The following is a 23,250-nucleotide window of genomic DNA, read 5'->3' on the forward strand; positions in this document are numbered from 1 at the left end:
ACACACCCAGCCATGACCTCGTCCTCAGGCTGTCACCTCCCAATAGTGACAGGACACAGTCCTCACTCTGCCCTGCCACGGGCTGGCCCAGCCCCTCCCCCGGCTCACCTGGACGAGATGGTGAGGCCGCCGGCGCACGGCTGCAGGCTGCTCTCACAGTCAGGCAGGTCTGAACGGAAGTGGGGGGCTCAGACACAGGCCAGGCTGGCCAGGCCAGCCCCGAGGCTCACCCCTCCCGACGGAGCTTCCCTTCCGGGGGCAACCTGGTCCCCCCACCCCAGCCTTGGGCAGCACCCCCTGCTGCTCTGTCTCCTTCCGCTGAGGCTGACCCTCCTCTGCCTCTTCCCTTCCTCACTGCTTCGAATCTTGATGTCATCGTCCCCAAAGCAGGAGTGGGGTTTGACCTACAGGGTATCCTTATGTGATAGCTGAATGAGTTGGCAACAGTCTACAGGATAGGGCAGCTAGAGTGTGGATGTCTGGCTTCGTTAAAAATCAAATTCAGGTGGGGGTGGGTGGGTGAAATGGGTGACGGGGATTAAGGAGTATGCTTGCAACGAGCGCTGGGTGATTAAAAACTTTTAAAAAAATCGAATCTGGCATAACCCTGGGCCACATTTCTGCCTGGATCAACGGTTGTCTGCTATTTTTGCCGAGCTCGCAGGCAAAACTCCATTCGTGATTACATTCAGAGTCAAATGAAAGTAGTATACCCCTGATGTATTTGAGGTCAATTCCACTAAAAGTGTATGAAACTAGGATGTTATACAGAATTGTGGTAGAAGGAAACAAAAAGCATCACATCCAGAATGGATGTGCCCTTGGGGGACCCTCTCGGTTGACCCCTGTTATAAACATGCCAAGCATCTCACTCGGCCAGGTTTCTGGTCAAGTGACCCACTGGGAGCCTTGGACCCCGCCTGCCCTAAAGGGGCCGCTGTTCTGAACAGCACGAAGTTTGTGCGCCCCCTGGTGGCCACCGGCGAGAATTCCAGATGGACGCTAAGCACCTGCTGCGCACGAGGCCCTCGGCTGGGGGCAGGTGTGCAGGGTGGAAAAGGTGAGGAGGCTGTCTGTGTGGGGCCCATGGCTGAGAAGGAGAGGAGACCAGTCAAGTCACAAATATGAGGAATTAGCCACAGGAGATGTGGGAAGGTCTCAGGTGCCACACCCAGGAGGAGAGAGGTTCCCAGCAGGTGCCTCTCCCAGGGGAGGGAGGTGGGGAGGGGGTGACTAAAGCCTGCTGCCTTCTGAGGTCGCTGGGAAAGCTAAGTGTCCCCAGACCAGAGCTGGGAGGGGTAGAGAGAACTCGTGTGTCCGGGGCTGTCTGAGCGTTAATGCTGACATGGACGGGAGGATGGACATAACTGCCTTGGCTTCAGGGTGAGACAGAAAGGACGCCCAGTAAATGGCATGGGCTTGAATGACCAGGTACTCGGGACTTCCCAGAGGCCCGGGGTGGGGCAGCAGTGAAGCTCAATGCCTGGGCCCAATCCCTGGAGAGGTACCAGGCTGTCTCACCTGCCTCCCTGAAGACCCCTGTTCTCACCTCTCCTCCTGCTAATAGGCCCAGCCCGGGGGGGTGGGTGGCTGCAGAGGCCCAGGTGGGGTGCACTCACCTGCCCTGTCCACAATCTCATAATCCAGGTCTGCATCACCTGCCTTCGCCCCCGGGGAGGGCGCCCGGTCCACCGGCAGGATTTCTGGGTAGCCACTGGGAAGCATGGGGAGAAGATGGCTCAGGCTGCATTGCTCGCTCCCTGCTCAGACCCAGAGCCCCTGGCACCCGCCCCGCCCTCGGCCCGTGTCCCAGCGAGCTGCTGGGGCCCGCGCCATCTGAAGCCCGTTGCCAGTCCGTTACCTGCAAGACCAGGCGTCTTCCCGGAAGTCCTCTGTGGCCCGCTTGTACAGGGACTGCGGACTGGGAGGCAGGGGGCTGCTGGAGCGGAAGCTGTCCACCAGCTCACGGTTGGACGTGGCATTCAGGTCAGAGGATAGCTGAGACTGGAGGAGGACAGGGCAGAGGTCGGCACAGGGCTCACACGGGGACCCCACTCGACACCTCCCCGCAGCTCCACCGTGTGAGGGGAAACACAATAATAAACTGTGGGCCCTAACTGTCAGGGCAGAGGAGGTGAGAAGGACATAGCACAGAGCAAGGTCCCACTAGCGGAGCACCTACTGTGTGCCAGGCACCCTACTAGCTGCTTGTATGGTCCCATTTCACATACAAAGCCACCGAGGCCCAGAGAGGCCCAGTCTCTGGCTGGTGAGGGTCACGTGCGGAGTGTGGCAGGTGCACAGCACAGATCTGAACACAAGCCTGCGTCCACATCACGAGGACGTCTTCAGCACCTGCTGTGTGCCAGGCCCCCGTCCCTCCCGCCAGGTGAGGGTGCACCTGGCTTGACCCCAGGAGAGGAGGAGGCACCCGCCATACCTCCGTGGAGCTGGGGAAGCTGTGGTCACTGTCATCCCGCGGGGAGATGGCAAACATGCGGACGAGCCGTTGCTTCCCCTTCGGACCAGGCTCCCTGGCGCCGGCTTCCTGCTTAGGCTGCCGAAGACGGCCCCAGGCTGCTCAGTTCGGGCAAGTTTCCTCTTGGATGCTCTTGGGGGTTTCCAGCAAGCCACCTCCCTCCCCCCTCCCGCTCCCCCTCCACCTCCCCCTGCCCCCTCCGGGCAGTCTCCCTCATCATGTCCCCGCCTCGGAGCAGGGGACCCCCAGCACTGCAGGAGCCAACCACCGAGGAGGGCAAGCAGCCTGGTGAACGCCACTTCATCTGTTTTAGAGATTATATGTTGTTCCTTACACGTTACACAAGTAACACATACTCCATGTATCACACAAGTGGCTCCATATAGAACACTGGGGGCAAACAGAACGGAGTAGAGAAGAAAGTAACATTCTCCCAACCTCCACACTCAAAGACAGGACGCTTGGCATCTTGCTGTCCACCTTTTTTAAACATATATACATTTGGAACGTGGTAGATGTGAGGAGGGTGAAGGAGGAGGGGCCGGGGGCCCCAGCCAGGAAGAGGAAGGTCTGCCTACGCCTCCCCAAGGCCCCAGGCACCTCTTGAGGGTCTCACCCACCCACCGGGCCCCTGGAGCTGGAGCTGTTGACAGACCCTAATAGGAGGTTTTGTAATCATTTTAGCTCTTTGGGAACAAAGTTCCCTTCATGCGTGGAAGTCAGCTCTCGGACATCGGACTTATAAACATCTCAGGAACGCATCATCTACAAAAGCCAGTGGCTGCCTGGCCCAGTTTCCTATGCTTTCTTTCTTCATCAAACACCATACTTTACAGGTTCCAGAACCTTCCGCCAAGTACCTCTTCCATGACTTGCCTACAGTTACCACCAAAGGAGATGCAGACACAGACTCAACTTGCCCAGTGTGCGTCTTCAATGATTTGGCAACAAGGTTCACCCACGAGAGTCAGTGTGTGGCAGATACAGCTAAATCCCCTGTCCCAGCAGGGGCGTCGCGTGGCCTGGCCCCCGCCCCACGCGCACTGCCCCGACCTCCCAGTGGGGTGGGAGGGCAGCACTCACCCCCTGCGCAGACTCGGCCTGCGGCCTGCAGAGCTGTTGGCGCAGTTCACAGACCTGGTCTGTCAGCTCAAACACTTTCCCGCGGAGGGCGTCCTTCTCCGTCAGGCTCTGAGAAATCTCCATCTGGACAGCGTCCCGGGCGGAGTAGGCCTGGGAGCCAGACAGGGAAGGAGGGAGGCCGGCACAGAGGGAGCGTGTTGGCGGGTGACAGCGGGGACAGAGACAGGAATCTGGAACCAGCTGCCACAGGGACGCAGGGAGCCCTGTGACACCAGCTGCCCCGGGTCAAACCCCGAAGGCTTCTCGAGGAGCCTGGGACCAGCGAGAGCTCAGCCCGTGCCCCGGGGCCCTTCCGCCCAGGTACCTGGTCCCGCTCCTTCTGTAGCTGGAGCAGCTGGCTCTGCAGGGCGTTCACCTTCTCCTTGTAGATGTCGCAGTCCACCTTCGTCCTCTGGAACTGGAGCAGGGTCTGCTCCTTCTCCTCCCAGTACTGGCCGGGGGCAAACATAGCCCATGAGGCCAGCGGTGCTGGGGGTCGGAGGGAGGACGGGGCGGGCGGGGGTGCCTCGGGGACAGAGGGACCCGGTTCCGGAGGTGACTTCCTGCTCTCTTCTTAAATGCTCGATTTCAAGGTGCGTCTACGGAGATGCTACGCTGATGCTATCTGCATTCAGTTACCAGAACTCACGTGGGTGTTGCAGGTAAAACTACGTTTTGTTCATTCCATGCCCCAAAAGACGTAAACAATCTCCCTCCACTCTGCCTCATTCTCTCCCACCGTCCCCTTCCTCCCGATCCTCACTTGCCTGTCGTAGCAACTAAATAAACTCCACCCCCCCTCTGGAAAGCACCCTGAGTTTTGTTTCTGACCACCCACAGACCAGATGGGACCCCTAGCCGTGGGCCGTGAGTCCGTGCTCCATAAAGCTTCCATGAGGGATGAGTGTTTGCAAGAGCCCGTCTTCCCCACCGTGCAGCCACGCGCTGACGCGGCCCGCCAGGGTCACCTGCTTGCGCTGCCTCTCGGCGGCCACAGCCCGCTCCCTCAGAGAGTGGATGCGGTCCACCAGCTCCTGCTTGCTCTCCAGGGCCTCGTCCAGGTTCTGCTCCAGGATGTCCTTCTCCACCTGGGGCAAAGAGAGGTCAGCCCAGGAACCCCGACCTCCTGAAAGACCTGCCCCTGGGTAGCGCCCCGTCGATCTGCCCCGAGAATAGGCAGCAGGAAATTTTGGGGCCGGGCGTGTGGGTGCATTCAGCCTTACCCCGCACGCTAGGCGGGAGAAAAGGCAGGGTCAACAATCAAAATGGGAAACGCGCATTTCCATTCTCCTATTTCTCTAGGGTCGAGGACGGACAGTAAAGGACACTGAAAGTCTCTCGGGGTGGCCATCTGCCCTGTGGGCAGGGTCAGGCCGCTCTGTCCACAAATCCACCAGCACAGCCTCCGACGGAGGACACACCAACGGACAGGCCATTCCCTCTCTCGCCCACTTCTCAGGAAGGGGCTTCGGAACGGCGGCACCATCCAGGCCGCGTGACCGGCTCCTGCCCTGCGCCCGGGGAATGTCTGTTCTTTGGAAGGAACAGCTCTATAAATAGACATTTTATTGATTGAAAGGAATCGAGGAGGAGAGGCAGAAGTCTGCATAATTCCAGAAGTTGGCGTCGCCCAGTTCCTCCGCGGCCTTCCAGAGCGCGCGTGGGCGGGACAGCAGACTCTTCTGCGGACAGAAGGGCCCCCCCACAACCTCGAATCCCAGTATCATCAGCCTGATCCCCTGTAAACCAGCACAGCCGCCCCTGCCGAGCTGACGGGGGCAGGGCCCGGCAGGTCCGGGAGCTGTTCATCCTGCCCACGTCGGGGCCGGCCGGGAGCAGGAAGGGAAACGCAGGGTGTCCCTGGATGGCCTCCCAGTCCTCAGCCACCCCTCCACGGACCACCTGTGAGGACCCCCCAGCCTGCGGGGACCCCGGGCAGCCGCCAGGGAAGGGAGCGGGACCCACCAGGCTGAACGTCAGCGACCGGAGTTTCTCATTCTCCTCCTTCAGGCGGCCCAGCTCCTTGTCCCCGGGCTCCAGGCCGCCGGCCATCTGCAGGGACCGCTCTCGCAGTTCCCGCTCGTGGGAGGAGGACATCTTCTCGCGCTGCAGCTCCTGCTTCGTCAGGTAGAGCTGCCGGGAGGAGGCCGGGAAGGAGGGCAGCGTAAATGCTGGTTCTCCGCCAGCCCGGGGCCGCGCGTCCCTCAACCTTTCTCCTCCAGGAGCGAGCTCTCCATCCTTCAAGGGGCCCCTCCCCCAAGATTTCAAAATCCATTGATGAGTTTTACCTAGTGACTAGGTCCAATTCCTGTGGAGGAGAAAGGCATTTCTAGCTTTATTTTTTAGATGAGATGAGCCATTAAATCACTGGGGCGGGGCCCAGAAACAGAGGAAGGAGCCCAGGCAATCAGCTCTCGGACCCTCTCTGGAAACTTGGAGCCCCACCAGCTGGTGGGTGGTGAGTGGCCAGTAAGCGAGTGTCCTCCAGCACGTTCCCTGGCTTCCCTCCCTTCCCATAATCTGCTAAATATATTGCATAAAGGGAATCGGGACTCATGAAAATCAGTGAGAAGAAAGGAAATCAAGTGAGATGGAGCAGAGATGCCTGGTCTATGCAGACGCTCTTGCATCTTCATGCAAATATGTGCACCCCTGCCCAGCGGGCTGCATGTCCAGGGCTGCATTCCTCTGGAAGCTACCTGGCCAGGTCCTGCTGGCCTCCACCCTGCAGGACAGCGCCCCAAGAGCAACTCAGACCTGGAACCGAGAACCTGGCCTCTCCGCACCCCAGGTGGGTGTGATGCCCCTGGGGGGAGGGGACTTTCCCCGAGAGGCAAACCCAGGAAGTCTGGATGTCAGGGTGGAGTCAGCACTCACTCTGGGGTCAAGAGGAGAAGGAAGAACCTTTCCACTTGGACTTTTTCCCTCCCAACATCTACTTAGCAAATTTTCCATAAGCAATTATACAGCTCCCACTATGGGCCACCTGGGTTAGACGTTTTATACATCATATATTCCAAAACTAAAATTAAATCATTAAGACCTGAATGGGGGGGGGGCTAAAATTGAAAATAAACCTAAGCAAATGACCTAATTATATTTCAAACACTGTAGCCACAACGATGGGAGGGAGAGGGGGGGAAAGCCGGGCGGCCACAGCAGATCCTCAGCTCTTCTCAGCACCTTGTTTACTGGGCTGGTGTGGGCACAGCTGTTCTGAAAGTACTTTCCGTGCCCTCTAGGATTGAGCAAGTGCTACCTTGGGTGGGAGGATTCTCACCACGGAAGAAGGGGCACCCGAGCATGGAATGGGGGAGGCAAGGACACGCCCTGGGGATTGACGGGAATTAGAGGTGTGGGTGTGACCTCACGGTTTTGAAGACACAAGTATGTCTGTGGACATGCATTCTCGCACGCTAAGTGCGTATGCTTATCTGTACGTGCATACTTACGTGCACGTTTCCTAGTTCTGTTGGCTGAAAGGGAGGAGCAAAGACATCCCAGGAGCAGCTCTGCAGGATTCCAGGGCCCTTCAGGGAAATGAGCCCAGAGCTGGGGCAGGGTGGGGACGAGATGATCCTGGGAACTCTTGTGATGCCAGGAAGGGGGTCTGTGCTCAGAAAATGAGGGGCCACACCACAGAACACGGAGGAGATTCAGGGGGCTCCCACTGGCCAAATCTGGGACATTTTGAGCAAACTCCTTCAGGACAGTAATATGTTACAGACCGCTGGAAATGGGAATCCACGTGCCTGTACCAACAACAGATGCCTGAGCTGGGGGATTAAGGGCCCCTCCTCATGGTCAGGATGTTGAGGGCCAACAAGGGGACCCGAGGGGTCACTGGAGATGGGGCTCCCCCTCTAGCAGCCACCAGAGTGTGGTTGAGTCCAGGCAAGAAGCCCCAGTGAGGCTGTCTAGGGGGAAAAGTCCGCGAGTCTCAGGGTGTTTGCTGGTTTCAGAGCTTCCCACCCCCAGGCAGCTTCTCAGAAGCTGGAGGAAAGAGGAACAGTGATGAAGGCCGAGGAAGCAGGCAGCACCTGGACCAGGTGGACGATGAGAATATCACCCGGGAGGGGCGCTGGGCTTGGCGCCATGGTGGGGCCACTGGAGCCAGGCCCCATGTCCCTCTCTGTACAGGGTCCTGACAAAAATACATAATCCCCCATCTCCTCATGAGAAGATGTCAGACAAACCCAAAATGCAGAGTGGTCTATTACAGAAAAGAGGGGGGCCCTGTATTCTTAAAAAATATCCATGCTGTGGGGTGCCTGGGGGGCTCAGTCGGTTAAGCTTCCGACTCTTGCTTTCGGCTCAGGTCATGATCTCAGGCTCGTGAGATCGAGCCCCACATCAGGCTTCAAGCCCTGTATGGAGCCTGCTTGAGATTCTCTCTCTCCCTCTGCCCTTCCCCATTCTCTCTCTGCCTCTCAAAAAAGAAGAAAAGGAAAGGAAAGAAAATCCACGTATAACTTTTGAACCCCCTCGCCCAGAAACTTAACTACTAACGGCCCTCTGTCGGCCGGAAGCCTCACTGATCCCACGAACAGCCAATTAGCCCACTCCATGTGTTACACGTATCATACACTACAATAATTAATATGCAGTAAAGCGAGCTGGAGCAAACGAAGTCATTAAGAAAATCACAGGGAAGAGAGATTACATTTACAGTGCTGCATTTATGGAAAAAAATCTCGGTCTAAGTGGATTCGTGCAGTTCAAGGGTCGACAGTATTTTTATTTGTACTATTTTATAAATTTGAAGTGATTTCTAAATATGGTTAGGATGTAAAAACTAAAAACAAACACACCAAGCCACAGTTAGAGGCGACCAACAAATGCCAAGATGACAAGGAATGAACGTCCTCAATGTTTAAGGAGCTCCCACAAAACAATCAGAAGGTAACGGCCCCGGCGGAAAAATGAGTGAAGCTGTGGGGGTCTGAGGGCCTCACCGAAGGCACTCTGGTCTCCTGCACAGACCCAGGCCCAGCTGAGAGAGACACAGGAGGGCCGGGCAGAGGCCCACGGGCCCCAGGTTACCGACTTTCGGGGGCAGGGTGGATCCCAGGCGTGTCCACGGGACAGGGCCGGGGCGGCCTCCCCACCGAGCGCGGGCCAGCCAGTCCCCAGGGGATTCCAGCGCCGCAGGGGCCCCGGCAGGGGTGGGGAGCGGCAGGGTGAGGGCCGCAGCCCGCATACCTCCTCCTGCAGGCTGCGGCAGCGCGTGGTGGCCAGCTCCTTCTCCCGCAGCGCGTTGCCGTAGCGGAGGGACAGACCGAGCATCTCGTCCTTGAGTTTCAGCACCTCGTGGAAGTGGACGCTGACCTCGCGCTTCATGCGGTCGTGGTCGGCCTCCATCTGGCCCAGGCTCTGCGCGCGGGCCTCGGCCTGGCGCAGGAGCTCCTGCAGCTGCTGGCAGCGCCGCAGCAGAGCTTCCTTCTGCCCCTTCTCCTGGCTCAGCTCCTCCTGCAGGCTGCCGATGGCCCCGGCCAGGCACTCGGTCAGCTTGGACGTCTCCATGAGGCCTGCGGAGGAGGGGCGGTGGGCCACCTCGCCCTCCCCCTGCTCCCCCGGGGGCCTTGCTTCCTCCGCCCAGACTCTCAAGCAGGAGCCCCCACGTGAATCTGTGGGTCTCCTTAAAAACTTCCCAGCTCAACCAGACTCAGGATTTGGTTATACAAACAGCGTGACAGGTGACCTGGGAACCAGCGTTACCCCCTCGCAATCTCCCCGTGGGACCCTGGCGTGCAGACTCAGCCCCCCGGTTAGCTCATGTGTGCAGCACGCTAGCTCATCTCCGTTCATCCTAAGACAAACGTAACAAGGGATATGAATCCATATAATAGAACTCTAACTAACGTAACCATGGCTACCACATCAAACTGGCAGAAAAGTTTTCTCAGCAGGGTCTGAGTGAGGTTGGTCCTGCCCTTTGTATTCCAAAATCTTTCAACAGCTCCTCCAGGGAAGCCTAAAATCACTCAATTAACAGAAATGGCCTTATCTCCCATCAGGTTGGCTACATCTTTCCGTCTCTGGCTGAGCAAAGGTGCAGAAGGCTGCCCGCTCCTCTCCTCCCCTCCAGCAGGGGCCTCTCCCAGCAGAAGCCGCCCCAGGCCCCGGCCCCCCACTCCCCCGTAAGCACACACTGCCAGGACTTTGGCCGTCTCAGGAGCGTTTCGAGGGCAAGGACATACTTCCCCTCTCCCAAAACCGCTCCAGTGCAGTCTCCGCCCCAAAAGGAGTCTCCCGTTGGTACTACATAATTAGGGACAGGTCTTTTCTTTCCTTTCTTTCTTTTTTTTTAATTTTGCTTATTTTATTTGAGAGAGAGAGCAGGGAGGAGAGGGAGAAGCAGGCTCCCTGCTGAGCAAGGAGCCCAACGCAGGACTCAATCCCAGTGCACCAGGATCATGACCTGAGCCGAAGGCAGAAGCTTCCCCGACAGAGCCACCCAGGCGCCCCAAGATCTTCTTTTACAACTAGAGGCCACAGCTGCCTTCTCCTACCACCCTCACCATGGTTAGTGGGGGTCTCCTCACCCCCTGAATGCTGGGGCTCAGGGACAGGAACCTCTGCCGGGGGGAGGGGTATCAGGAGAAGCATCTGGAAGAGCACGCAGGCACGAGGACCGAGAGGCTCCAAAGACGCCCGTGCAGAGCACCCCCCACCCCCAGGACCCAGCGCTCACCACTGAAGTTGCCGAAGTCCACGCTGGGCTGCAGCCCGGTGACCAGAGTGTAGATGTCGGGGTTGTGGAACTTCAGGCTCTCCAGGAAGGCAATGGCTCCGTTCTTCCCTCGCGTCTTCAGCAAATCCAGCAAGTGCCCTTGGGCGAGAAAACGGTGTCAGCCCACAAGGCTCTGGGTGGGCTTCCCCTGGGAGGCACAGTGGGGAGGTGGAGGAAATCCTCGCCCATCCAGGAATCGGGAGGCGAAAGCAGTTTTCCAGGATCCCCGGCGGCAGGTGCCCTCACTGCTCTGGGGGGGCCTGTAACTGACGGGTCTGCAGCCAGTCTCCAGAAGGGCCAGGCTAATGTTCCCCGAGCTTCTACCACAACCCAAGTGCTAAGAGTTGGCCGTACAAAACAAAGGAAGATGACCTTTGCTCTCAAGACCTCCCCGGTGTGTTGGTGGACATGTGCAGACACTGTGTGCAAGGCTGTGGGACCACAGAAGCAAAGGGCCGCGCCCCAGGGCCCGGGTCCCAGCGAGCCCGCCAGCCCGATCTCGCGGCTCTCAGCCTGACTTAGTGGCTTGGATCCCTTTCTCCTGCATCTGAGGTTCACAAGGAACAGGCAGAAACAGAATCACGTTAATAGTGACCACTTACTGCCTGCTTCCTATGGCCCCGGCTTGGAGATGGGTATCTTATACTGTCTCATCCAGTCCCCTAACAATCGGACAGGGTGTAGCTATCAGCTTGCCTGGTTTTCAGTGAATAAGCAGAGCTAGTTAGACTGCCAAAATCGTCTCTGAAGACATCTGGAGTGGGTGGAATTGTGCCCCCCGCCAAAGGTACCTCCACCTGCAACCTGTCGACGGCAGCTTATCTGGAAAAAGGGTCTTTGCAGATGAGCTCATCCTGGATTATCCAGGGGGGCCCTGAATCCAGTGAATCCAGTGACAAGTGCACTCGTAAGAGACAGAAGAGGGGATGCAGAGAAGACCACGTGAGGACAGAGGCAGGCACTGGACGTACGTGGCCACAAGCTGAGGGCTGCCTGGGGCCACCAGGAAGACACAGGAAGGATGTGCCCCTAGAGCCTTCCAGGGAATACAGTGCTGCCCACGCCCGGATCCCAGACTACGAGCGAATACGTCCCTGCTGGTCTAAGCCACCCAGTTTGTGGTCATCTGTACGGCAGCTCCGGGAAGGCACTAGCTGTCCCCCTGCCTGGAACGCGGGTCCCTAAGGTCCTGCACTACCCGGCCGGCCCCGGGCTTCGCTGCACAGCCCGGGTGGGGCTGGCGTGGCCGGGAGGGCCCGCTGGAGCCGAGCGGCCCGGCCCGAGGCCGGTGTTGAGGGCCCGGGGGTCCTCACCGACTCTCATGACGGTGTTGGTGAACCTGGAGCCGTGCAGCACCTCCTCCTCGTCCAGCTGGTCCAGCACCTTCGCCTGGCGCAGGTAGGGGGTGAGGCGGCTGGGGCAGATGCTGCGCACGACCCTGTGGCGGTGGCTGTCCAGCAGCTCCCACAGCGTCTCCTCATCCAGGGCCGTCAGCGTGGACTCCGTGCGGCACAGCGCCGCCATGGCCGGGCCGGGGACGCTGGAAGGACAGAGTGGACGGCTGGAACCAGGGACATGGCCTCCAGGCCCGTGGAGGCCTTTGCAGTCAAACCCCCTTGCCCCAGGTCATGGGCAGGGAGGGAAATGACCCATCAGAGAAGATGGTGACCCTTGCCCTGGCCCTGGTGGCCCCTGACCTGGGTGGGGGTGGTCATTATCCATCCTTATTGTTGATTTCAAATCAATTCCTCTATCTGGAGAGGAGCCAGAACTGGATTCCCTTGGTGTCAGGACACTGAATTTGCCTATAGAGCGCAGGACACTGCCCTCGGCCCCGGGGGCTGATTTACAAGCTTGATCAAGAACGGGCATTCTCAACGGGGTGATAGAGCCCCCACAGGGTCCAAAATTGGTTCTTGAGCAAAAATTCTTCCCCTTCTATGTACAAAGCACATCTGTGTCTAAGCAGACATTCAGTACAACTGTGATAGTAACGTCTCACGGGAGCACAGCGCGGGAGGGAATGTCTAACAAGGCTCCTTGGGGACGGCGACAGCAGACGGCGGATGGACACCGCCTGGAATGAATGCGAGGGTTTGGACGGCCCATCCAGCACCCCAGCAGCCAGAGGAGGCGCCCACAGCCCGAGGAGAGGGGTGGGGGAACAGGTGGGAAGCAGGGCTAGGGGGAGGGGAGTTTGCAAGAGAGCACACTGCTTCTATTTGGCGTGGCACCAGGACACTTGTCTGAGGCACTCAGGACATGTGCTAGGGAATGACACTTCACAAAAGTGAACTACAAAACAATTTAAAACGAAAACCAAGGACTCCGAGTACGTAATAAAGGCCATCACCTGTTGGCTGGCAGGGGGTGCAGATTAAAGACGGGCAGGTCTCCAAAGGGGCTCTGCTGCAGCGGGCCTGGGCGGACTCTCTCCCTGGGGTCACAAGCCCTCGGTCTGTCCAGGAAGAGACATGAAGCAGCTCGCCCTCAGAGTACCTGCACGGCAGCCCTGGGGCAGGGGGTGTTGATGCTGGCTAGCCTAAAACCCAAGACCTTCTGTTGAGAGGACCTTGGAGGGCACCAATCGGCCTCCCGCCCACGGAACACGCCCTGGGCGCCCCCCGCTTTGTGATGAGCCACCTCCCCTGCTGTGCTCCCGCCCAACTGTCTCTCTTCCCTCCTGGCCCTGGGACGAGGGCCTTAGAACATTAATCCATCAAAATAGTTCTAGGATGCTTTTAAATCCTGAGCTGGTTCAAGCATATTTTGTTGTTGTTGTTGTTGTTTAGAGAGCGAAAGAGGGCCCAGCACGGAGACTGACTCAGGGCTCGATCTCTGGATCCTGAGATGGTGACCTGAGCTGAAATCCAGAGGCTTAACCGACCGAGCCACCCAGACGCTCCCAGTTCAAGCCTGTTTAGAAAGTCCCACAAGCAGACAATGTATCTGTGCCCCCGTCATGCAGATCCATTAGAAGAGTCCTGGGGTGTCAGTAGAGTCGGCTCAGTCCTGTTGGCTGCAGCCTGGCCTCCCCCGGCCCGGAGGTGGCTGCCAGGCCACGTCTACGTGTGGATGTGTCTACAAACACACACCCACTTCTACAGGATTCTTTGTGGGAAGAGGGACTGAACATAAGTAGTATCTTTCCTGTTGACTTTCTGTAAACAGTATCGGGCTGGGCATGGCTACGCTCCTCGTGTCCCGAGCTTTAGCGATGGGTACAAACAGCCTACATACACTCCTTCCTTTTTTAACCGGTGCTGGATTCAATGGTATGAACAAACCACAGTTGACTTCTTGATGCCTCTGCGGGCCAGCGTTACTCCGTCTCTACTTTTCCTCCATCCCACTCAGCGTGGTGGTGATGTCCTTGGGCACAGAGGGGAACGCTTCTCTCAGACCCCTGAATTCCTGTGATTTGGTTCTTTTCATTTGGAATAACAAGCTGGACAGCTGGAGTCAAATGCCTCTTGAAGAGGTGTGTCCACTAAAAACGCTGGAAAGGCAGAGCAAACCAACCCCATGTGAACGAAGAAAAATAGGAAACAGTGGTTGGAGGACCTCGTCTCCATGGACGGCCCCCCACAATCCGTACGAGGAGCCCGGGGTACCGCAAGTGCTCACCGAGACACGCCCAGGCTCGTTTCCCCAGCAGCTCCTCGCGGTGAGCTGTGATGTGGTGTCCCCTCCGTGGCCAGCTGTGGCTTCGCTGCCGCCCGTGCCTTTCTCTGTAGGCTGCGGGGCAGGACGGGGCCGGGCGGGGATAGCCCGCCAAACCAGCGCCAGGACGGGCTGCCTGCTCTCTCAAGCCCCGTGACTTGATCCAAAACTCAAAGTTCAGGCCCCAAAGACTAATGCAAGGAGGAAAAAAAAATAAGGCAAGTTCTGATCCAGGAAATAACTTGACAGATCTTTGACCTCTGTGGTTTGTTCAGTAACTATAGACACTTCCTCAGGGCTTAGAAGCAGGTTCCTAGAAGGAAACCGGGTCGTGAACTGTGGCACAGATACCCACCACGTTGTGGGCCCCTCTGGGACTGTGGCGATGGTTGCTCATATGTACGAATATACTAAAAGCCATAAACTGCACTCTTTAAATGGGTGAATAGTGCGGCACGTGAATTATATTTTAATAAAGATTTTTTTAAATGAAAAGCTCCCAGAGCTGCCGATTACTACACCCCGCTTCCCTCCGGCCCCGCTCCCGGCCAGGATCAGAGGAGGGTGGGTGCTGAGGAGGTCTCCCGGGCAGCTGGCCTGCCCCTGCCTCCCTGAGGCCAGTGCCGCCTACCCGCGGCATATAGGACAGCAGCCCCCTGCTCCTCCTGCTTTCTCTTAGTCCAGGCGGGGCCTGCAGGTGCCCTGACCGTCTAGGGGCCCCAGCCAAGCTCCGTCCTCTGCCCCGGACGTTCCCTGCTGGCCTCCTCCTTTCCATCCCCTCTGCCTGCTCGCTCCAGCATCCGCGTTCCCCTCCGCTGCCCCGCGCCCCCAGCAGCACCTCTCCACGTGTGTGGCGGTGTCTTCGATGAACAAATGACACTGCATGCAGGCAGCTGCCCCCCACCGTGTCCAGCTCAGACTCCGGGTCAAATTCAACACATAAAATCAGCCCGGATGTAAAGGTACTGAATGAGGCAGACTCACAGAACCTCTCTGCCCCAGCTCCTCGCGACGTCAGCCAGGATTATAAAAAAGATTAAATAAAAACCAGCCACGAAATGAGGAAAGGTGGAAAAGTAAACACTTCCTGCCAAAAGCTTTGAAAAATAGCAGATGAGCGCTGAGACGGATGGGTTGGTACAGAGGGGCGTGGCACCCCGTTCTATCAGAACTGGGGAGAGGGTCTCGAGGACTTTCCCCACTGTTGCTCACCTCGAGAGAAAGAGACTCTGGGGAAGTCTGCAGAGGTGAAAGAGGACACCCCAGAACTCCCTGGTGCTCACACCACAGAGTGCTTAGCAGAGGTGGGCGGGGCCCTCCTGGGGGCAGAAGAAAGCGGGGACCCCAGGCTGCACCCCTTGCTGCGTGGTGAGCCCTGGGTCCACTTCATTTCAAGTGTGGCCTTGAACTCCGCAGGGCTCCATGGAAGGTCTGGAGCACCTGACTTTTCGTGGACTCCCTCCTGCTCCCATCAGAGTGCAACAGAGAATCAGGCCAGCTCAAGCCACGTACTGCCTCACATGGGCAGCTGAAGACAGAGGTCTCTCCGGGACTCTCTAAACCCCAACCGACTGCACCGGTTCCTGGGACCCGAGGCCACGCTGGGGTCAGGTGTGGGTGGGTGTATCTGAGTAGCGGCCATGCCAGACCGTTCTTCGTGCAGTGAGAATGCCAATAAAACACGTAGGAGTTTCTTTGCAACTCAGTTCCGATTTAAATATGGGTTAGTCCTAATAGTAAAGAAAATTTACCCCAGAGATCCATCAGCATATTTTGAACTCTGTAAAAAGTCTTCCCTAACCCTGCAGCAATTCCAGAGAGAACCCAACGTCATACGAGCCCGGAGCATCTGAGACAGGGATCCTCCTGCTGGACCTTCCCATGCCTCCTCGTAGCTCAGGGCTCAGTCTTCCCTCGCCTGTAACAGACGGAAGCAGAAGGCACATACATGCATGAACACACACGCACGCACACGCACAGGCACACACCTGCCCACACGCACCCCTGCATGCACAGGACTCCAGAATGGGATGGGATGAGTTAGGGAGAGCTTAGAAAGATCGGTATAAACCTATAAACACGACGGGTGAGGCACACTGTCACCAAGTGAAGAAAGAGTTGCTTTCTTGCTCCCCCTCAGCTAAGAGCCCACACCAGTGCTCCATTGTAAATGTCTGGCTGTGTCCTGACCACCAGTAGGAGCTGCTGGGCTTAGAAAAATCCTCCTTCCCCTTCTTTCATCGGGGGGAACAATGTAGCAATAAGAGTACAAATCAGAGCATTCTTTCATCCATCACAGCCCTGCTACCAGGTGGCTCTCAGCAGCGAGAGAACGCTCAAGTCACCGAGCCAAGCCAGCTAGGACGAACGGCGTCTTCCTCTCGTCCACAAAACAGGCACCCTGAAGCCCCTCATTCCCCTGAGGACAGTCTCGGACCCTATCCCAGCCTCCCCCCTTCCCCTGGTATGCTGACCTGCTCTCGCCGGGACAGACTCCATGCCCTGGCCTTCCTCGCCGCGGAGAAGCGATGGCTGACCTGAGACTTGGCTGTACAGCAGACGAGCAGGTCCGACAAGTCCATCCTTCCGGGCCCTGCCCACAGAGCCCGCGCCTTACACTGGGTCTCTGCGTATCCCTCGGGAGCCAATCTGTTCTCACGGCAGGGAGGACACGCGCAAAAAGTTTGTTTTGCTTTTGTAAGAACCCTAGGAAACCACAGGTGGCGGTGATCCAGAGGACGATGGAGAATCTTGGGGTGCAGGGAATCGTCTCTCCTTCATGAGCAGTCAGCCCAGCTTAGCATAAACCCCTCAGAAACATCCTAGGAAGATCAGGATAAATCTGGAGCTCTTCTTCGGTTCTCATGATCCATCGTGGGGAGTATCTAAGTAATTCCAATTGATCTACCCAAAGTCAACATTTGATAACCATTATTTGGGGTGGGATGAAAGTCATGGCTATTCTAATGTTAAGATATATCCAGAATCTGGTCATTTCTCACCACTTGCACTGCTGTGCCCTGACCTCTGCAATGACCTCCCAGCCGCTTGCTGCCACGGCCCCCACCGCCAATTTTTCTGCCTGCAGAGGGATACTGTTTGAGAACAAGCCAGGGCATGTCACCCCCTCCCGTCTACAAGTCCTCGCATCCTCACCATGACCCACAGGGCCCTGCTTATCTCGTACTTGCTGCTCTCATATCCATTTACCTGCTCCATACACAAGGGCTGCTTGAAAGTCTTTGAAAGCTCCAGGCACACTCCAGCCCCAGGGCCTTTGCACTTGTGGTTCCTTCTGCCTGAATGTTCTTTCCTTTGCCTCCTTCAGGACTCCACTCAAGAGCCATCTTCCCAGAGAGGACTTTCTGGACCATTCTACTTAAAGTCATGGACTCCCCACCCTGGTTCTCCTCCTCTTTACCCTGCTTCATTTGCGTCAGTCAGACTCATTGCTTCTTAGAATATGATGAGTTCCAGTTACTTTTTGGTTTCCTGCCTGCTTCCCCACTATGAGCCTGTAGCCTCTGGAGGACAAGTATTCTCGTCTCTCCTGTTCTCTGCTATGTCCCCATCCCCAGAACAGGGATGCTCCATCACAGGGGTGGGGTGAATGAGTAAACATTGGTTGAGTGTCTGGTTCCCACTGAGGCAGAGACTAGTCAAGAAAGAAGAGAAGATCATGGCTCCATGGGCTGAGCAGGAAGGACCTTAAGGATTATCATTCCAACAGACAAGGGTCAGTTCCCAAGGTCGCACAGCTAGTTGATGGCAGAACAGCAACTAGAACCCAAACCTCCTCCTGGTGAGGAGAAGGACAAGGCTGTAGCCACCTGGGAGGATCGGACAGGAGCAGAGATGGGAGGTCAGACTCAGATGCAGGCTCTCAGCCCAGAGTCGTGGCCCTGCTGCCCGTCAGCTGTCCTCTTAGGCAGGGTACTTAAACTCCTAAGCCTTGGCTTTCTTTCCTCGCTGGTGGGGCTAATCGCAGTACCTGTATCACGGTGGGAAAGTACTTCTCACCATGCCTGGTACATGGAAAGTTCTAGATTGTTATAAAAAAAACTCAAAGAAATGCCATCGTTCAAAGTCAAAGAGGAGGCCAGTGGCGTGTACTGAAGGAGGCTCTTCTGTAAGAAACAGAAATACTGAGAGCTATAGGAACAGAGTTGAGGAAGCCCCTGGTTCCCAAAGGGCCATGAGCTCAGAATCAGGGCAAAAACCATTTCTTAGTCACCACGGCATTGGCGGGTGGACCCCGACTGACAATTTTTCCACACTGCCAAGGTCAAGAAAGTGGTATTTCTGGTAACCTTTGCTTGGTTGAAAGAGTGTAAGGAGTGGCTGGCGGGTATGGGGAGGGGGGGGTGCAGGTGGCATGGGGACAGCACCACCTAGTGACCACATCCCATAGCAGCCATCAGTTGTCCCTGTGAGCCGCCCAAGGCCAGCCACAGAGCACCTGTGGGTGACAATTTATCCATAAACTGTGGGGAGCTGGAGTGGGGGGCTTCTGGGCTTGCCTTGCAATCAGGATGCGACAGCAGGTGGACATGTCGTGCTAAGCACACAAAGGTCCAGACCGGCAACACAGAACGCCCGAGATCTGGAGTGCAGGTGGAGGACGGGGGCGGGTTCCAGATAGAGAGGCTGACATGCCATAATGGGGACTATGCTTCTTCGCTCTTCTGACGAATGCTGGGGAGGATTCCAGAATTTCTAGGCAGGTTCTCAACCCCACGCTGGAGAAGATGGAGTGCGTGTCCTGGGGGCGGGCGGGGTGTGGCTGAGGCCGGCCTCTGGTGCACGGCCGGCAGCGTGGACCCCACGCCCACCTCTGGCCCGTGCCAGCACCGACAGTGGGCTGAGGAGGGCAGGAAGTAGCCATTCCCGCAGGAGCAGGTAAAACCGGTCGTTCTCTGTTGGTTTTCATAGTCATACACACAACCACCTGCCTGGCAACCCCTCATGCCTGTCTGGGCATCTCAGATCTAACCCCGCTAAATCGGTGAGATTCACACAACATAAAAGTGACCACTTTCTTTTATTAATTAATTAATTATTTTGAGTAGGCTTCATGCCCAGTGTGGGGCCCGAACTCACAACCTTGAGATCAAGAGCTGCACGCTCTACCGACTGAGCCAGCCAGGCGCCCCTAAATTTAACCTTTTTAAAGTGAACCATTCTGTGGCACTTTGCACATTCACAGTGCTGTGCAAACATCACCTCTAATTACAGCACGTTTGTCACCCCAAAACGAAGCCTTATATAAGCCCATCGAGCAGCTCCTCCCCCCATTTCCCGGCACCACTAACCTACTTTTTGTCCATGGATTTGCCTCTTCCGGACATGTCCTAGAACCGCACATATGTGACCTTTTGTGTCCAGCTTCTTTCACTCAGCATGCTGGCTGAACGATTCCACCTGTTGTGTGGATAGACCACACTGCGTTTTCCACTCATCCCTCCACGGACATTGGGCTGTTCCCACCTTCTGGCGACCGCGAGTCATGCTGCCATGCACCTGTACTCCTGGGGCCTACTGCTTTTGCCCCCCGGCTGCCCCACACTGCCGTCCTATGGCCTCTGCCTCTCACTCTGCGGCCACTCAGATGCTCACACCAGAAACCCAGGAGTCCTTCTTAGTCCTCTTGAGTTTTGACAGCCCCTGTCTGCCCCGCACATCACCCCAACCTCTCCTGAGTTCTCCTCTCCTCATTTCCACTGCACTGGCTCTGGCAGCCACTACCACCTGCCCACCAGCAGGGCTCTGTGGCCTCTCAGGCCAGCCTCTTGACCTCTTGCCTCAGCCAGGTCATCTTTCTAAACCACTTATCAGAATGCATTCCTCTCTTCCCAAAGAAAGACCACCCTGTAGCGGCTCCTGTGGCCACCAGAATGCATTTAAACTCCATTCACATCCTGTAAGACCTTTTATGATCTGGCCTTGCTCACCTCTTCTCCCACCCCACTTGCCTGCATTCACGATGCCAAAACCATCTTGGCTCTCTGCCTGTTGATTGCACCCATCCCCTGCCTGTCCGTGAGTCTTCACGCTCATGGTCCTTTCTTCCTGGAACACTCCTCCCTGGGGTGTTGCCATGGGCACCTCCTTTAATAACTTACAGGGCACTGTCCTCCAGTCACCCGGTAAATCAGCGACCCACTAACTCTCTTCCACTTTGTTTTTTGTTTGTTTGTTTTGCATCACGCAATTCTAAAACCTGCAATTATCCTATTGGTTTGCATGTTTTGTGGGGCTTGCCCTCCTACGGAACACAAGCTATGCGAGGCAGCGCCGTCTGTCCTGTCCACCACCCCTTCCAGCACCTGGAACGGTGCCTGCGTCAGAGATGCGTTTGTACTCCTGCCGCCCCAATGCTGGACGCCGGCAGTGTGTAGTCTCAGGCCCAGCCTGTGGGCTCAGGAGCTCAGAAAGGTGTCCCCCCGACTAGCAGGAGCTAGAGAGGTCCACGCCTACAAAGCAACAGTGTTTACCCTCTAATACCTGGTGACGGGCAGGGACCTGTGGCAGGAAGTCCATCTTGGGGACAGCCCCTCGGATTCAGGGCATCATCCCCCGTGGTGATGATTCATGGGAGCCCAGCCCAGTAGCGCTACATGCAAACCTCCTTCTGCCCCTGGACAAGACCAGCCACTCTGTCTCCACCCTGAGTCCAACACAGGTACAGAGAAAAGAAGCAGGGGGGCTCCTGTGCTGTAGCCCACAGATCTGTCCCTGTGTCCCCGTGGCTCTGGGCTGAGCTCGGGGGGTCTCCCGAACAGCCTGCGTTCCTCCTGCCCTCTTGCTCCACACATCTCGGCACACCTACTACGTACGGGACAGCAATGGGGAAAATCAGGTATGGGGCCCTGCCCTCCCTGCGATTAGTCTAATCAGGTAAGGTAACCTCCCTCCCCAAAATATAAAGGGTGTGGGAAGTGAGGTGCAGGAGACAGAGGAGCTATTGCACCCAAACAGAATGGGTGGGTCCCCTGGGTGACCAGAAGTCCTGGGATGAGGGGCCCAAGGGTGATAAGCCCTCTAAATCCATTTTTAGGGGCTCAGAGTGGGGCCATTTCTAGTCTGCTCCTTCTAGCTGGAATTGTAATAGAGGTTTCTGAAAGAATGGAAACATTAATCTGGATGTTCAAGCAGTGGACTGGTTACTGACAGCCAAGCGGGGCTATCCATTCCTGCGTTGTAAGAAGATGTTACGCCCAACACAACATAGTTACGTGGGGCAAATATTTTAACAAATAGAGCAAGCAACTAAAGCATGTTCTCAATACACAACTGACTAGATTATACTTCCTATCAGTGATAAAGCAAAACCCGTTTCAGATCTACTGACCCTTTGGTGCGCGTTGTGTAGGCTCTGTGGAAGCGGGAAAACCTCTCCTGAGAGGGACTCTCTCCGGCTGCCATCGCCAGGGGCCGTCAGCCCTACATAATAAAAACACAGCTCTGCTGGGATCTATTGAACCCACTTCCAGCTCCAAGCTCCCTAGAGTGGATTTACCCTCTTTACCCTCCCAGAGGCCCCGTGGTCACCAAGGGGGACCTGCCTGTTATGTTTGGGGGCAGCCCCTGCCATGTCCTGCACCTCACTTCACACACCGTATTTTGGGGGATGGTGTCAACCGATCGGATTAGATCAACCTCGAGGACAAAGACCAAGTCAGCCTTGTTCCCCATTGTTCCCGGTCAGCACTGTTCAGGAGAGACTGCACGGACAACCGTGCCCTTACCCCCAAAGCTCTTGTCCGTTTCACGGACTCTGGCCTACAAAGTCAAACAGTTATTGGCCCCAAATAAAAGGAAGAGGCTTTTAAGATGTGTGCTTCAAACACAGTGAAAGGACATTGCCAGGAAAATGGTGTAAAAGCGTGAAGGCCAAAGGCAAGCCTCAGCGGGTGGTGAACAGACAGGAAGACGCAATCAGCCACCTCATACTTAGTAGGGATGCAAGGGTTTCTCTCTCCTCATTGATACCACAACTTGTAAAGTCAGCGATCTTCGATATACTCTTTCCCCCACTCTCGGCAAGGTTCTTTTACATGCGAAGGACCTAGAGCATCGCTGTCCTGTAGGAATATATCACATACAGTGTAACTGAGACATTCTAGTAGCCCTATTTTAAAAACAGGTGCAATTAACTGAAATCCCATATTTTATGTAACTCAGTATATCTAAAATATGGTCATTTCAATACAACATAAACGCTACTCATGAGACATTTTACACTCTTTTCTTACGCTGTCTTTGAAACGCATGTGCATTTTACAACAGGGCCCTCGAGCACAGCTTGCAAAACAGTTTTTACAACCTCAGAGAGGGCACCGGATAATCCTTTCTGGAGTAAGAAGACACAGCAACCTACATTTTATTTTAAAGCCTAAAAAACAAAGTCAGCTTTAGAGATATTTACTATTTGACGAATACCAGCAAAGTCTTATTAGGCCTGTTTATCAGGTCAACTATCTTATGGCGTTTGGACATATCCTGCCCTTAGGGCGAGGGCAAGGCAGCCCTCTGCAACCCGCTGTACTCTACATGTCTAGTTTAGTGAATGAAACGATTATCCACTTTTAACTAAAACAACCTTCACAACAGGAGAGCGATCAAACACCCCCTGGAGAGCTCGTGGCTTAAAGACAGGCCCAGTCATGCAAGCCAAGTAAACAATGAGAATGCGAGTGTAACCCTCACGAGGTTAAAAGCGCGATTCTCGAACACAGAACGAACCCAGGTCAGGAGGTGACGCGGGTCCAGGGGCGAGAGGTGAAGCCCGGCATTAGTGGCATTTAGGGCAGGACCGGCTCCCGTGCACAGGGAAAAGCCAAACCCTTCGGGCCCCCTTCCCGAGCAGGCGTGTCGGCGCCCCCCGCCCACAGGGGGCCCGGGAGCTGCAGGTGCAGCGCAGCCGGGGGCCGTGCCCGGGGCCCGCTCGCACCCCCGGCGTGGGGCGCTCCCCTCACACACTCGACCGCGCAGGGGCTCTCTTCCTTAGGGGCTTAAAACCCGGCCACCTCATCAGGGCTGTCAGCAAGGCTTTCCACTAGGAAACCGTTTGCGTTTTTCCATCGGGCGCCAGCGCTGCGTTTCCCGTGGAAAGCGGGCGCCCTCCGCCCGAGCCGGGGACCTCGGCGGAATAAGGGTGCGGACCGGGCGCCCGGCTTGGCGGCTGTCGTCGGCGGGGAACTCCAGGCCCGCCAACACGACGATAAAAGAAACAGAAAAAGGAACCCGAGCA

General features: G+C 56.4%; 1 protein-coding gene across 6 annotated transcripts in view; it reads right to left on the reverse strand.

Moving 5' to 3' along the window:
- CARD14 (caspase recruitment domain family member 14) overlaps positions 1 to 23,246 on the reverse strand; it is a 34,226-nt gene extending 10,980 nt beyond the window's left edge. The window contains exons 1-15 of one of the 6 annotated variants that reach the window (XM_087854025.1): positions 16,472 to 23,246; positions 13,962 to 14,188; positions 13,575 to 13,833; positions 12,688 to 12,792; positions 11,648 to 11,874; positions 10,296 to 10,433; positions 8,804 to 9,129; positions 5,567 to 5,734; positions 4,570 to 4,689; positions 3,927 to 4,052; positions 3,563 to 3,712; positions 2,441 to 2,557; positions 1,862 to 2,004; positions 1,620 to 1,714; positions 109 to 169 (exon numbers count right to left, since the gene is read on the reverse strand). In XM_087854025.1, coding sequence (XP_087710151.1) covers positions 109 to 169; positions 1,620 to 1,714; positions 1,862 to 2,004; positions 2,441 to 2,557; positions 3,563 to 3,712; positions 3,927 to 4,052; positions 4,570 to 4,689; positions 5,567 to 5,734; positions 8,804 to 9,129; positions 10,296 to 10,433; positions 11,648 to 11,858 — 1,655 coding nt within the window. In that variant the 5' untranslated portion in view covers positions 11,859 to 11,874; positions 12,688 to 12,792; positions 13,575 to 13,833; positions 13,962 to 14,188; positions 16,472 to 23,246. The other 5 variants (XM_087854024.1, XM_087854022.1, XM_087854026.1 and 2 more) reach the window with 5 other exon arrangements.
- Between the last annotated feature and the right edge of the window lie 4 nt (positions 23,247 to 23,250).

The sequence above is a fragment of the Ursus americanus genome, chromosome 23, assembly GCF_024610735.1.
Source record: "Ursus americanus isolate L20-20 chromosome 23, mUrsAme1.1.p, whole genome shotgun sequence".
In the NCBI taxonomy this organism is placed as follows: Eukaryota; Metazoa; Chordata; class Mammalia; order Carnivora; family Ursidae; genus Ursus; species Ursus americanus.